Here is a 15,141-nt window from a genome sequence, read left to right on the forward strand (position 1 = left end):
AATGGACGGGTGTTTTTGCGCCGCTTGCACGGGGGCTTGCTACTCCCGAGTAAGCTGCGTACCGACTTGCCACTCAACTTGGGCATACAGTAAACAGCCCACCCTCTGCAACCGAACAAGCACGCAGAAGGGCAGGTTTAGGAATTGCAGAAAAATCAAGTAATAATAATAATAATAATAATAATTAATAATAAAGGTTATATCGGTTTCTTTTCCTCCTCTTTCCCATTACCGAAAGGGAACAAAAAATACGCGACGGCTGCAAATGACAGTGCAATGAATGCCTCCGGTTTGCTGCGCAAGAAAACGCACAACAGGTTGGCAGCGACGCCCTCTCTTCCCCACCCCCCTAAAAAAAAGGACGCCAAGAAATATAACAACAATCCTTAGCAGCAAAGGAACAGCAACTCCCTTCTCCCCCCATCATCGCCTTCTTCTTCTCCTGACCCACTTTGCAGCAAGCGGGAGGAGATGCAAGGAAGAAGAAAAAATAGAGGGGGAGGCGCAAGAGGCGCTTCTGCAGCTTCGCACGCGGCGGGACTCCTTTTCCGCCCTCCCTCCCCCGCGGCCAGCGCAGCAATCCGCGTTCTCCTCGCGCAGCTCCCCCCTCTCCAAACGCGCTTAGTTTTGGAGAGGCGGAAGGCTACTGGTTCGCGAAGAGTCCCCTCGAGGGGGAGGGAGGAGGAGTGGCGGCGGCAGGAACGTCCTTCCCCACCCGCCTCCTTCCAGCCCGAGCTGCGGTAGCCGCAGAAGGCGGGTAGTCGTCGCTGGAGGAGGAGGGTGTGGAGGCCTCTGCGTCTGTCTTGCCCGTGCCACTCGGCGCCCTTCTCGGCTATTGTTGCCTGCGCGCCAAGCGGTTCCTTTTCTTCTTTTCCCCCTTTTCCTCCGCCTCTCCGCCCAGGCCCGGAGCCAGCCGAGCTTCCCCCGAAAGCGCCCTTCCCTTCGCCGCGGCTGGCGTCGTCGCGCCCTTGGTGGCCGCCGCCTCCCCAAGCGTCCCCGCCTTCGACGCGCTGCGCGCACAGCCGGAGCGCAAAGCTTCTCCTTCTCCCCCTCAGCGGCCTGGACGTTCTCAATATGAGCGGCATCGCCTGCGTCGAGAGACACCAGGTAAGCAGGGGCTGCGAGGCCCGCCGGAGCCTCTTTCCAGCGAGGGACCGCGTGGCGCAGTCGAAGTCGAATCGGGCTTCCTTGTGCGTAAAGGCGCACGGCGCGCGCGGGATATTTTTTGTCCCCCAACCTTGTGAAACCGCCCGTCCCATTCCTTGATTGCGATGGGGCTTACCTCCGAGTATAAACGGGGGCGGTGGCGGGAGGGTCTTGCCGCGCGGCGAGGCGATTTAGGGCTGGGGAAGCCAAAAGAGGGGCGAGACCTCTTTTCCTTTGAAGGGCGCTCGGATCGCGTGGGCTGCTGACTTGAAACGTTGGGTGGTGCCACTTAATGGTGCAGGAGGAATACTTTGGGGTAGGAGGAGCGGTCCCTAGACCCATTGTAGTGTGTGCAAATGTGCTTTTAGAAGCAACCCGGTTTTTCCCGCAAATGGCGGAAGGGATGTCTGGAGAAGGAGGATTTGCGCGCCCTGTCTCTCGTCGTTGTTAATTTCTGCTGCTATTTCCGCAGACGGGTGATGCTCACGCACCCTCCAAGTGCGTTGGAATTGAGGGTTATACCTTGTTTTATTTTGAGGTGTGCGCAGGCTTGCGTACTTTTTTCCCCAGAGAGAAAGGGAACCGTGACTGCCATGCTGCCCTCGATTTTTTTAGGCGGGTTATTGCAGTGGTGGGCGTGACCCTATTCGCAGTAGTGGCTAGCGATGTTTCGTGGCGTCATGGGTAAACGACACCGGGAAGTAGATGGGGGCTTCATGTTGGTTATGGGTGCCCACCCCCTTTGGTGTGGTTTATTTGTGCTGGCTCCGCTGTGCCAGCAAATAGAGTTAGGAAAGGTGTCTGAGGATCATCTAGTCCAACCCCTTTCAGTGCAGGATTCTCACCTAAAGAATCCCTGTCAGGTGGCCCATCCAGCCTCTTCCAAGGAAGGAAAGTCCACCAGGGATTTAAAAGGTGAGAACCTGTGTAAAAGAAAATAAGCTAGATTCTCCTTGTCAAATGATTCTGGGTGGTCTGCCAAGCGGGGCAGCCTTGAAAGAGAGGTTGGATTTAAACATATTAATTCATCACTTAACATAAATAAGGTGAAGATCTAAGGATTCCATAAGGTGAAGATCTAAGGATGTTAATGTTTTTAAGTTAAATTTCATAAAAATTGGGGATTTGGAAAACCGTTAAAAGGACATGCAGTGAAATTCAACCAAGGGGAAGCGAGGAAGTCACTTAACAAAGTTAATAACTGTAATTTTCAATAAGGCTATGATTTATGTTTGTCTTGTGTGTGTGTTTGTTTGTTTGTTTGTTTGTTTATAATATTGTGAAAGCTAATAAAAATTTTTGGGGGAAAAGAAAGCGAGGTTGGAGAGTTCTAACTAATCCCCGCCGCTTCAAAGGTTTACGGCACATCTGCCCCTTAGTGCATTTCCTCCCACCCCCATTTTGATGGCTGTTTCTGAGAAGGGTGACCTGACAGGAAGCCAGTGCATGGTCCTTTTTGTTTTTGTCTGGGGCGAGGAAGCATTTTGCCTATTACCTTTCTACAATCTCTTGAGAAGCAGCTAGGAGATTACCGCAAGTTTCGAAGGGTTTTCGTTCTTTGAGGAGAGGTTTTCCTTTCTCCTTCTTTGCCTTTGTTCTATCTCCACGTTGTTGCCCCGTCCTGTTGCCAAGCACATGGAGCTGAAAAGCATCTGTTCCAAAATGCTTGCTGCAGTTGAAGGCGTGATTGGGTGGGGAGGAAAAGCCACGCTGGCCAATCCAGAGGCAGATACGGTTTCTCTGTGTTATAATTAGGCAAGGCCTGAGCAGTTCTCTGGATTATGTTTCTGTTTTTTCCGTTTGCTTCAGCGGGAGAAACCCATATTTTGCATCACATATTAAATAAATGTCTGGGATTTTGCTCTTGGCCTGCCTACAGAGGCAGTCAGCCATATGTCAAGGACCATAATGTCTTCTAGACAACTGTGCATTTATCTTAGTCCAGCCCTTCAGTTGGACGGTCATATATAGCTATATATAAAAATCATATTGGGAAAATTGTTTGTGTTGTGATTTCAGGAAGTGAAGTTCTAGTGCTATACAATAAAGTGGTTGGCTGTTGGCTGCTGGTGGTGAAGGGGACAGCTAGCCTCTAAATAACGTGGGTAGGCGAACTAAGGCCTGGGGGCCAGATCTGGCCGAATCGCCTTCTAAATCCGGCCCACGGACGGTCCGGGAATCAGCGTGTTTTTACATTGGTAGAATGTGTGCTTTTATTTCAAATGCATCTCTGGGTTATTTGTGGGGCATAGGAATACATTCATATTTCCCCCCCCGAAAATAAAGTCCGGCCCCCTACAAGGTCTGAAGGACAGTGGACCGGCCCCCTGTTGAAAAAGTTTGCTGACCCCTGCTATAACATCTACTACTCCAAATGGACCTGCTCAAGTTAAAACAGTAGCAGAACCATACGTAAACACACTAGGGAGAGGGCAAATTACACATTACATGTAAAATGTGTGTTTGGAAGCCCCTTTAGGTTATGTTGAGGAGGGGTAGGAGTGAGAGAAACAAGCTTAACTTCTAATCCATCAGCCTTTTTTATGCTCAAAATCCTCCTGGCTGCTGCCAACTGCTTCCTTCCACCCTTTGAGATTCCTGATGAATTGTCTGTAAAAGTAAATTACATATCTGGAACCGTGTTTGTGGGACTCTTGAGAAAGCAGCCAGCGGGGGAAGACAAAATACCCGGCCAGTTTTACTTAAAATTGCAGTCTCTTGCGGAGAGCACCAATTAGCATGCACTGCCTTCGCCCCCCCTCCCCAAAGATACGGTTAGCAGTATCATGTTTAGTTAGTAGTTGTACAAACATGCAAAACATTTTTCTGAGACTCAAACTAGGATGTGATGTGGGAGCTCTGAGGTCTACAGTGGTACCTCAGGTTACATACGCTTCAGGTTACAGACTCTGCTAACCCAGAAATATTACCTCAGGTGAAGAACTTTGCTTCAGGATGAGAACAGAAATTGTGCAGCGGCAGCAGGACGCCGCATTAGCTAAAGTGGTGCTTCAGGTTAAGAACAGTTTCAGGTTAAGAACAGACCTCATAAACGAATTAAGTACTTAACCTGAGGTACCACTGTATACATCCCCCCCCCTTATTTTAAAGCAGCTAATCTCCTCCCCACCTCCAATCTAAGAGCAGCTTCAGGGAGGTTATTTAGATCTGGGGAACATTGTGCAAGGTTGGAAAGGCGGGTAAGCGGCCCTCCCGGAGTGTTGCTTTTGATCAAAATCTGCTTCAAAGGTTGTAGAGCAATCTCTCTCATGCGTCATGTATTGTTTTGGGTCTGATGCATCATCAGCTCAGGATGGCTAAACTTTTATTCACAGATGGGGCAAGGTAGATGAGCTGTGTTCCAGGAAAGGTGCAAGAGAATTGCTGTAGCTAACCAGTGTCCGGATGTAATTGGATTTAGTTCATGCTGTGAACTTTGCAGGGCGGTTTTCTTGGCCCCTCCTCTTGACGGATGGTGACCGCATTGCTCTTTCTTATGTGCCTGTCACTAAGAATGACTTTGTGTTTGAGCTGTAAAACAAGCACTTTGAACATCAGTACGGTTTGGGGCAACAGCTTTCTGGTTTTCCAGCTTTTTAAATCTACGTCTAGCCTGGCACTCTTTGAAAAGTATTAATCGTAAGCATTTATTTTTTTTAAAGTTATAGGAGGCCAAGCAATTAAGAGTTTACTTGTACTTACGCTGAAGAAACAATGACTCATTCTAGAACCTTACTCAAATAAGGCTGGTCTTGAGTATGGGAGTGCCATATATAAAACAAATCAACTGATATAGTTTGTCAGTCAGTTTATGTCTGTGCTGAAAATTTTGAAAAGCAGGAACGAAAACTTGAACTTAGGGCAGGAGGCCAGTGGAATCGCGGGTGAGACGCCAGGCATTGCAATTTGGGGGCATTATGGAGAAAGGAATACCTTAAGCTTAAATTCCATTATTATTATTATTTGAATTTATATACCGCCCTATACCTGGAGGTCTCAGGGCGGTTCACATAAAAATATCACAGTATATAAAATAAAAATAAAAGCAATAACCCAATAGTACCCCCCCCCCAAAAAAAGAGCTACATTTTAAAAGGATATTGGATGTTAACCAAAGGCCTGGTTAAAAAGGACCGCTTTTGCCTGGTGCCTACAGTGATTTGCTCCTTAACGGAAAAGGAATGTGACGAACTAACCCGCCCTGGATGCAAAAACTCCATGTTCAATCTTTTCAGACAAAAGATGACAGCGCAATCCCTACGTCCCTTAACTGCTTCTTGGCTGTTCGTTGGACAGCTATGCATTTAGTGAAAGGAGTTTGGTCTCACGTGCGGTGTGTTGTTAGATCTAGATAGAGGTACAACAAGAGAGTCCCAGGGAAATGGATTGAGGTAGAGAAATAGAAGAGGCCGCCTGCAACTCGCGGTGGGAATGGCTGGCCTTAAATCAGTTTCCACACAGTTTAAAGAAGCCACGGATAACTAGCAACCTGCAATTATTCAAGCTTTATGCACTTGGGTTTTCTTTTTTAATTGGAGGTGTTTGGGGTGAAAAGACTTTGGCAACCCCACCCGCGATTGAACCCATAATGTTTTGGCCATATACCGTATTTTTTGCTCTTTAAGACTCACTTTTTCCCTCCTAAAAAGTAAGGGGAAAAGTGTGTGCGTCTTATGGAGCGAATGCAGGCTGCGCAGCTATCCCAGAAGCCAGAACAGCAAGAGGGATTGCTGCTTTCGCTGCGCAGCGATCCCTCTTGCTGTTCTGGCTTCTGAGATTCAGAATATATATTTTTTTTCTTGTTTTCCTCCTCCAAAAACTTGGTGCGTCTTATAGAGGGAAAAATACGGTATGTTTTGGCTTTACACGCTGTCCCTGGAATGTAACCCCCACAGAAGTTGAGCACCACCTATATATTAAAGGCGACATACAGATGGTGCTACACCTCACTAAAACTCCCAAAATTGGAGTATTGCACTAGTGGAGAAACATACCAACAGAGGGGGACTTATAAAGGACAGATTTGTTCAAGAGTACGTACTGTAGTTTGATTTTTATCATGTTTGTTAACAAGAGGAACAGTGACAAAACTCCCTACCGTGACAAAGCTAATCTTCAGAACCTGTAGCAGAGCATTCAGCCGAGTCAGAAATAGTGGAAATAGATTTAGGAAGAAATCCAAATGAACTGATGATGGGCAGAATATTTAATTAATGATGTGCCCATTTGTCTCTGGAAACAGTGTTCGTATTGTAGTGCTAGTAAGTGTGTTCATATGAAACCAATAAAAAATAATTTTAAAGGGAAGTTATGCGTGTATTATGGAACTTTTAATTTCAGTCTCGTGTGGCCCAACCTTCAGAAGTTTTACTGAGAATTTCTGTGGAGAAATATCTGCTTAATTTCAGAGTACTGTGGTACCTTGGTTTATGAACTAAATCCGTTCCGGAAGTCCATTCTTAAACCAAAGCGTTCTTAAACCAAGGCGTGCTTTCCCATAGCAGCGGGGGACTCAATTTACAAATGGAACACTCTCAACAGGAAGCAAAACATGTTCTCCTTCCAAGGCAAAGTTCACAAACCGAAACACCTACTTTCTGGTTTGCAGCGTTCTTAACCCAATTTGTTCATAAACTAAGCTGTTCTTAAACCAAGGTACCACTGTATTGAATCCTGTTGAGGTGGTTTAGAAAAAACAGATCCATTTTTTGTGAAGTTTCAGCTGAGCTTCTTTAGAAAGGTGGGGAGAAAAGAAATCCAAAATGTGAAATCTAGCCACTCTGAGATTAGATGGAGGTGGATTGTCCTCAGGCAGGAGATTGAATAGAATTTAGATAAAGCGCGTAGAATCTTTTAATAATAATAATAATAATAATAATAATCAATTTTATTTAGGGAAATAGGGAATAATAATAATAGGGAGGGACACCCAATTTAAAATACAGGTTAAAATGCAGCCTCATTTTAAAAGTAGCCCATAGATCAAAACCATAAGAGGACGGAAACATAAGGATCAGACTGAGTCCAAACCAAAGGCCAGGCGGAACAGCTCTGTCTTGCAGGACCTGCGGAAAGATGTCAAGTCCCGCAGGGCCCTCTCTCTTGGGACAGAGCGTTCTACCAAGTCGGGGCCAGTACTGAAAAGGCCCTGGCCCTAGTTGAGACCAAACTAACCACCTTGCGACTTGGGACCTCCAAAGTGTTGTCGTTTGTGGACCTTAAGGTCCTCTGCGGGGGTTCAAGTCAAGCCACTTGCATTAGCGACCTCCCAGGGGAGCAAGCAAGGGCAATGTATATGGAGGTCCTGGGCTGCCCTGACACAAGATGCCCCTCTCAGCCTCCCTGACTTTCCTGGAGCAACAAGGTGTGACTTTTACCTTTTGTGTAGTAACCCTTGAAAAGCTGGAGTTAAAACAAGCAGTGTACTTTATGGACAGCAGGACACCTTAAAGTATCTTCAAACCTCCTATGGAGGCATGACTTGTGTAAATGGTCTTCTAGTTGGGGGAGAGACCACTTAAATATTGATGCAAATTAAGCTGTTCCACAAAGAAAAATCAGAACAGTTGTTATTATTATTTGGAAATAATTTTCATTTGCTTTTACAAGTGTAGCATTATAACAGTACAAAATAGATATCCATATTTAGAGATTTCTCTGAATCTCGAGACTTCGCACCATCCCCTCCATGGGTCCTCTTGTCAACCTTTTCAACTGCATATTATTTCATAATCCATTTTATGAATCTCTCCATATTATTGATATTATTTGCTGCATTGTTGTTGTTGTTTAGTCGTGTCCGACTCTTCGTGACCCCATGGACCAGAGCACACCAGGCACTCCTGTCTTCCTGCTGCATTAGAAGTGTTATTAAAACCCTGCTAATGTTTTCATCTGCTTACAGTGGCCTCCTAAATAAATTATATCCCCCCCCCAAAAAAAATAATAATCTCAAAGCAATTAACAGTAAAGTTGAAATCAAAACTTCTCCTTTTAAATAATACTGGTGCAAATTTGTGTAGTTTTCAGTTTGGCTACTGAGCAGGTTCATAAACCTAAGACAGATTTAGTTCCAAAACCAGTTTGGAAAGAACATTTCTGGAAGGATTTAGGTTGATCTATTGATGCTTTTGAATTATGGTGTTGGAGGAGACTCTTGAGAGTCCCATGGACTGCAAGAAGATGTCCATTCAAACATGTCCATTCTGAAGGAAATCAGCCCTGAGTGCTCACTGGAAGGACAGATCGTGAAGCTGAGGCTCCAATACTTTGGCCACCTCATGAGAAGAGAAGACTCCCTGGAAAAGACCCTGATGTTGGGAAAGATGGAGGGCACAAGGAGAAGGGGATGACAGAGGACGAGATGGTTGGACAGTGTTCTCGAAGCTACCAGCATGAGTTTGACCAAACTGCGGGAGGCAGTGGAAGACAGGAGTGCCTGGTGTGCTCTGGTCCATGAGGTCACGAAGAGTCGGACACGACTAAACGACTAAACAACAACAACATCTAGCAGATACTTCTTTCACCCCTGCCTTCCATGTCTCACTTCTCCAGCTGCTAGGCCCATGACATCACATCTCTCCATTTTTGTTAATCCCAACCCTTTAGCCATATTACACAAGTACAGATACGAAGTCCCTAGCATTTGCTTACATTAAATTTTATAGTCAAAAGATTCCGTCGTTTCCCATCTTACATCGATTTCCTCCGCTTGGTTTGCTAGGTGTGTAGTTACAGGATGAGATACTTTCACATGAAACTTTCTTTTGTGATCGTGCTCACGTATATTAGGAATACCCGTTGGGGGGGAATACTGCTGTTTCCGTGTAAGTAGAAAATAAGTAGTTCCCCAGATTGTTTTGAAAATGTGGTACCACCCAAGGATTAAAACTTGGTTGCATATTTACATATTATACAAAAAGTAATTACCGTATTTTTTTCATGTATAAGACTAGGGTTTTTTCTTAAAAAATAATGTCAAATATTAGGGGGTGTCTTATACACGAGGCCATCTCCCCCCATTTTCTTAAATCTGAGTCCCCCCAAAATACATGGGGACGTCCTATGGACAGAAAAATACGGTAACGCCGAAATATTTAAAAACCTTCAGAGCCCATCAGCAAGGAATATTTGCAAACAGTTGTAAGAGATAATGTTCTGGAAATAGATCTTGAATCATAGTGGGGTTTACATTTTATAAGAAGTATCTCTCCCCCACCCCCACCCACCCCGGTTGTTATATTGCAGTGTGGGTGTTACAGGTTACTTAAGGGCTCTGAGACTTTTTAAAGAAGAGTTGCTTTAAGATGTAGGTCTATCCAATAAAAGCTGCCGTATGTAGACTTTGCCCAGACTAATCTCTGTTTGCTGGGTCAACTACGGTAATACAACTGTGCTGTAACTGAATTACTGTAGGATATAGCTGAGTGATTGAAACAGATCTAAAGAGGATGCCGTCTTTATGTACCATTTACTGATTTGGGGGTAAATAATATTTCATGCAAAATTGTCCTGATTTCCTTAATAGCGACAGGCTTCCATTAACACCTTTTAATTTTAGAAAATGTTGGTCTTTGTTTTCATAGCCTTTCAGGCAGCTCACAGTTGGCATAGAGTCAAGTCCTAAACGGATTCTAAACATGCAGAAATCCCAAATTAATCAGTTTATTTTTTGCTTTCTATTGCAGAGTATGATGCTCGACTACCACAGAAGAAATTCGTATCTATAGCTTTTAAGGACTTGATTACATCGTTTTAAAGCCTGGTAGTTTTGGAGTCATCCGTTTAGAAGACGCAACTGCCTGCATTATTCCAAGCCGCTGTTAATCTTAGGAGGAATATAAATTGACGTGCTCTCATATTAACACACAAGAAGACTTCGGATTATTCAAGGTCTCCTAGTTACCACAACATAAATTTATTTGATACGTTTTTACTCAGGCCGACGCATATATAATGTCATTTCTTCTGACGTGGAGTGTATTGATTAGTCAGCTGTACAGTACGATAGACTTTGATCTGATTTTGATACCGTAAGCCCAAATAAAAAACAGAGAGTCATGCAAACTGGCAGGCACCCGATAGCAATTACATAATCACTTTTTGATATAAGCTGCTTAATTGGAAAACTGATTAAAAATTGCCTTCAATGAACTGGTGACTCTCCTCTTGCCTTTTTTTTTTTACCCAAAATGACCCCTGAGTTTTTGAATTTTATTGATATTGATCCTGCATTTTATGTTTTATGCTGTTTTTAAGTCGCATTTTAATCAGTGTTCTATATTTGCTGTTAGCCGCCCTGGGCCCGGTTTTTAAACCAGGAAGGGCGGGGTATAAATAAAAATTTATTATTATTATTACAGGCCTTCAGTGTGACAGCGACTGATAACTCTTGGCAGTCTTTCTGCCAGCGCTGTTCATGGTTGAGAGGACACAATGCCTTGGGTGGCTCTCATTAAACTTCCATTTCAGTAGCCAGTGAAATTAGTACAGTGGACCCTCAAGTTACATACCGCTCTGGATACGTAACTTTCGGGATGCGAATGCGGGTTACTTCCGGGTTTTGCCACATGCGCAGAAGCGCTCTATCGTACGTGCACAGAAGCGGCGCCTCCAGTTACAGACTTTTCAGGTTAAGTACAGACACCCAGAAGGGACATGGGTGGCGCTGTGGGTTAAACCACAGAGCCTAGGACTTGCTGATTAGAAGGTCGGCGGTTCGAATCCCTGTGACAGGGTGAGCTCCCGTTGCTCGGTCCCTGCTCCTGCCAACCTAGCAGTTGGAAAGCACATCAAAGTGCAAGTAGATAAATAGGTACCGCTCCGGCGGGAAGGTAAACAGCATTTCCGTGCGCTGCTCTGGTTCGCCAGAAGTGGCTTAGTCCTGCTGGCCACATGACCCGGAAGCTGTACGTCGGCTCCCTCGGCCAATAAAGCGAGATGAGCGCCGCAACCCCAGAGTCAGCCACAACTGGACCTAGTGGTCAGGGGTCCCTTTACCTTTACAGACCCCCCCAGAACGAATTTAATTCGTATCCAGAGGGTCCACTGTAGTTGTTATCCCTTTAACCCCACGTCCCCTGCAGATTGGCTTGGTTTGTGTGTCTCTGGAGAACACCCCTATTGCTGCAAGTGGGGAGATGATTCCGTCTGGAATTACCGAACCGACAGGATGATCAGAATAGCACATTGAATTCCTCCAGTTTATTTGCAGCCTTGTGCATGTGTGTCTGCTTTCACAGATGCTTACTCGCAGGTAGTAGGCATAGGGTAGCAGCATGGGGTTGTTGTTTGTATAGGATTACAACCTCAAAAAGGCTTTGCATCAAGTAACATCACACTTGGTTCTATTAACAATTGCAAATTCTCCTCTTCAGCCACAGAAACAGCAAAAATGATTCCTAATGGCTATTTGATGTTCGAAGATGAAAACTTCATCGAGTCGTCCGTTGCCAAGCTAAATGCTTTGCGAAAAAGTGGCCAATTCTGTGATGTTAGACTCCAGGTAACTTAACAGTGCGACAACTGGGTGTTATGTTTTGAGTTTGGAATTGGGGGGAGGGGGATTTATGGTATTAATTAATTTCTCAATTAATTTCTCCGCCCTACTTGTTCTGAAAACTCACTACATCATTAGATGGAATTCTTTTGAAGTCTCCTTTTAAAATTATGAGCCTGATCCAGCCAAAACTAAGCATTCTAACTGAAATCAGTGGTAGAAATGTGCTTACCTTATTTAAATCCATGAGACTAGAAACTGGGTCATGAGCAAAAGCAGTTGGTAAAAAGAGACCATGTGTAGTTAATCATTACAGCTCTGAATTCCATTCAATTATTGGTTCCCGATTGATTGACCCCTCAAGCGGTCTGTGGCACCATTCACATAACAAAAACTTTCAAAAATAGGTGGTCCATGGCTTCTTTTTTTAAAAAAACAGGGTCTGAAGTACTTAGCTAATTGGGAACCACTGCAATAAATCCATGGATTTTCAGTGGTTTTCTATTCTGTAAGACGTAACATTGCATACCATCTGTTAGGCTGAACTATTTAGGTTTAACCCAAGTCTTTCTCTTACTTTAATACAGGTCTGTGGGCATGAGATGTTGGCACACAGAGCGGTCCTAGCTTGCTGCAGTCCTTACCTGTTTGAAATCTTCAATAACGACAGCGACTCTCACGGAGTTTCCCATGTAAAGTTTGACGATCTTCATCCAGAAGCGGTTGAGGTCCTGTTAAACTATGCCTACACTGCCCAGTAAGTGACTTGGTTTTTTGTTCTACAGACAATAGGCATTTTTATCTTATGCTCTCTGTTAAGAACAAATTCTAAAATAACCATATAACTTTTAATAGATTGAAAGCTGATAAAGAACTGGTCAAAGATGTGTACTCTGCAGCCAAGAAACTGAAGATGGAGAGAGTCAAGCAGGTATAAATTTTGGACACTTAAGAAACCAAAGTTTCTGTGACCCTAGTTAGAAGGAAGAGCTCTATCTTTAATCTTAATGAGCAACTCAAGCATTTTGAATAGGCATATTGATTAATACGCCTGCATTTTTACCACAAAAAAGCCATGTTCATCTTTAAAGCATTTCATTTATAGATTAGGATCAATGATGATGATGATGAAATAGAGCCTAAGGATTTCATTTGATTAATTGTTGGTCCGCTATATGGATTTGGGGACAGTTTCGTAAAATACATTTGTTTGCTGATGTCAGCAGTTCTGGCAGCGCACTTGCGCAGATTAATGTGTGAACGGGGCAATCAAATATAGATGGCCTCAGTTCCTTTAATTGTAGCAGATAGTGACTGTATACACATGAGCTGTGTGCTGCTTTTGCGCAAAGCGGTGCAGATAATGCATATCCTGGCTTATTTAAAATATTTACAGCAAAATATAAAATAAAAGGCTGATTATATTTGGTCCCGTTTTCCTAGAAGAAAAAACAGGCAGTGCCACTCCCATTTCTGCAGCTCAATTTTGTGTTATCGCTGCTGAATAGTACCAGCAAAGTCATTTGAAAGTGACTTTGATTAACAGTAATGCCGTTGGTCTTAAATTAAGAGCAGCAATACGTTAAAGGCAAGAGAAGATGTAAAATTGATTTGCTGACATGGTTAGTGGGCTATAAGAAGTGAGAAATAGAAAGTGCCCCAGAAGTGTAATGAACCTATTTTTAAAAAAATAACATAATTGTATGCCTTTCTAAAAGGTTTGTGGAGATTATTTGCTCTCCAGAATGAGCGTCGAAAGCTGCATCTCCTATCGGAACTTTGCAAGCACCATGGGCGATTCGCGTTTACTGAGCAAGATTGATAGTTACCTTCAGGAGCACTTGTTACAAATCTCTGACCAGGAGGAATTTCTAAAACTGCCACGTTTAAAGGTGAGCAATCTCATGCTCTTATCTATTTCACCGCAAAAAAAATGGACGTTAGTCTTGTTCACGTTTTAATGCTACCAGGAAATCATTAAACGAAACTGCTTTTCTTAAAACATTTGGGCAAACAGTCTTGCAGATTTTGAGTTGCTTGGTTTGGAATTGTCACTCCTTGCATGACCTTTTTCTTTTCTTTTTTTATAAATAATTTTTTATTAATTTACAACAAAACAAAACATACATTATTTTCACATTCAATTTTTTTCCAAGTCTTTCTTTTTGGACTTCCTTCAGCTTTTCCATAAATCTTTCATAGTCATTATTAATTTACGCATTTCCTTTTCTTTATATTGTCATTATTTAAGTCTTTTTCCCTCCATTTCCTTTTAACAATATCTCTCGCGTTTTCACAGTGCTCTTTTAAAACCTTCTAGCGTTATTTGACCCTTGCATGACCTTTTTCAGAAAAGCTGAGTGATTTTACATGCACATATTAGACCTCCCAGGAGTCTGGTCACTACAGCCATCTCAAAAGTGCAGCATTTAACTCCACCCCCTCCCAATTCCAAGCCCCCTCTCAGTTGTGTCCAGAATTGCAGCCCTTTTACTTCATTCCATAGAAGAGGCATTCTACTCCCAATACCCACTTGAAATGGCTGAAAATTATCAAAGCCCACCAGTCAAAAAATGGCAGTGAGTGGAGGCAGTGTTTCTTCCAATCAGCTGGCAAGCACTGACATCTTCTACATCTACCTAATCAATCTTGGGGAATTGCTGTGCTCTTTTACCACAGCGTTTTCCTTGTGGCAAGGAGTTCCTTAGCTCAGCTTTCCCAAAGCAAAGTGTAGACCAGGGGTCAGCAACCTTTTTCAGCCAGGGGCCGGTCTACCGTCCCTCAGACCATGTGGTGGGCCGGACTATATTTGGAGGGGGGGGGGAATGAATGAATTCCTATGCCCCACAAATCACCGAGAAATGCATTTCAAATACAGTGGTACCTCAGGTTACATACCGTATTTTTTGCTCTATAAGACTCACTTTTTCCCTCCTTAAAACTAAGGGGAAATGTGTGTGCGTCTTATGGAGCGAATGCAGGCTGCGCAGCTATACCAAAAGCCAGAACAGCAAAAGGGACTGCTGCTTTCACTGCGCAACGATCCCTCTTGCTGTTCTGGCTTCTGAGATTCAGAATATTTTTTTCTTGTTTTCTTCCTCCAAAAACTAGGTGCGTCTTGTGGTCTGGTGCGTCTTATAGAGCGAAAAATACAGTACGCTTCAGGTTAAATATGCTTCAACTTACAGACTCCGCTAACTCAGAAATAGTGCTTCAGGTTAAGAACTTTGCTTCAGGATGAGAACAGAAATCGTGCTCCAGCAGCGTAGCAGCAGCAGGAGGCCCCATTAGCTAAAGTAGTGCTTCAGGTTAAGAAGAGTTTCAGGTTAAGAACAGACCTCTGGAACAAATTAAGTACTTAACCCGAGGTACCACTGTAAAAGCACACATTCTACTCATGTAAAAACACCAGGCAGGCCCCACAAATAACCCAGAGGTGCATTTTAAATAAAAGGACACATTCTACTCATGTAAAAACACGCTGATTCCCGGACTGT

General features: G+C 43.8%; 1 protein-coding gene across 1 annotated transcript in view; it reads left to right on the plus strand.

The window, feature by feature from the left end:
- The first annotated feature begins 402 nt into the window (after positions 1–402).
- IVNS1ABP (influenza virus NS1A binding protein) overlaps positions 403–15,141 on the plus strand; it is a 28,246-nt gene continuing 13,507 nt past the window's right edge. Inside the window, exons 1-6 of the mRNA XM_083446341.1 lie at positions 403–1,107; positions 9,834–10,038; positions 11,523–11,650; positions 12,232–12,401; positions 12,500–12,575; positions 13,363–13,536. Coding sequence (XP_083302467.1) covers positions 11,540–11,650; positions 12,232–12,401; positions 12,500–12,575; positions 13,363–13,536 — 531 coding nt within the window. The 5' untranslated portion in view covers positions 403–1,107; positions 9,834–10,038; positions 11,523–11,539. The remainder of the gene's footprint in view (positions 1,108–9,833; positions 10,039–11,522; positions 11,651–12,231; positions 12,402–12,499; positions 12,576–13,362; positions 13,537–15,141) is intronic.

The sequence above is a fragment of the Podarcis tiliguerta genome, assembly GCF_965153285.1.
Source record: "Podarcis tiliguerta genome assembly, chromosome: 6".
Classification (NCBI taxonomy): domain Eukaryota; kingdom Metazoa; phylum Chordata; class Lepidosauria; order Squamata; family Lacertidae; genus Podarcis; species Podarcis tiliguerta.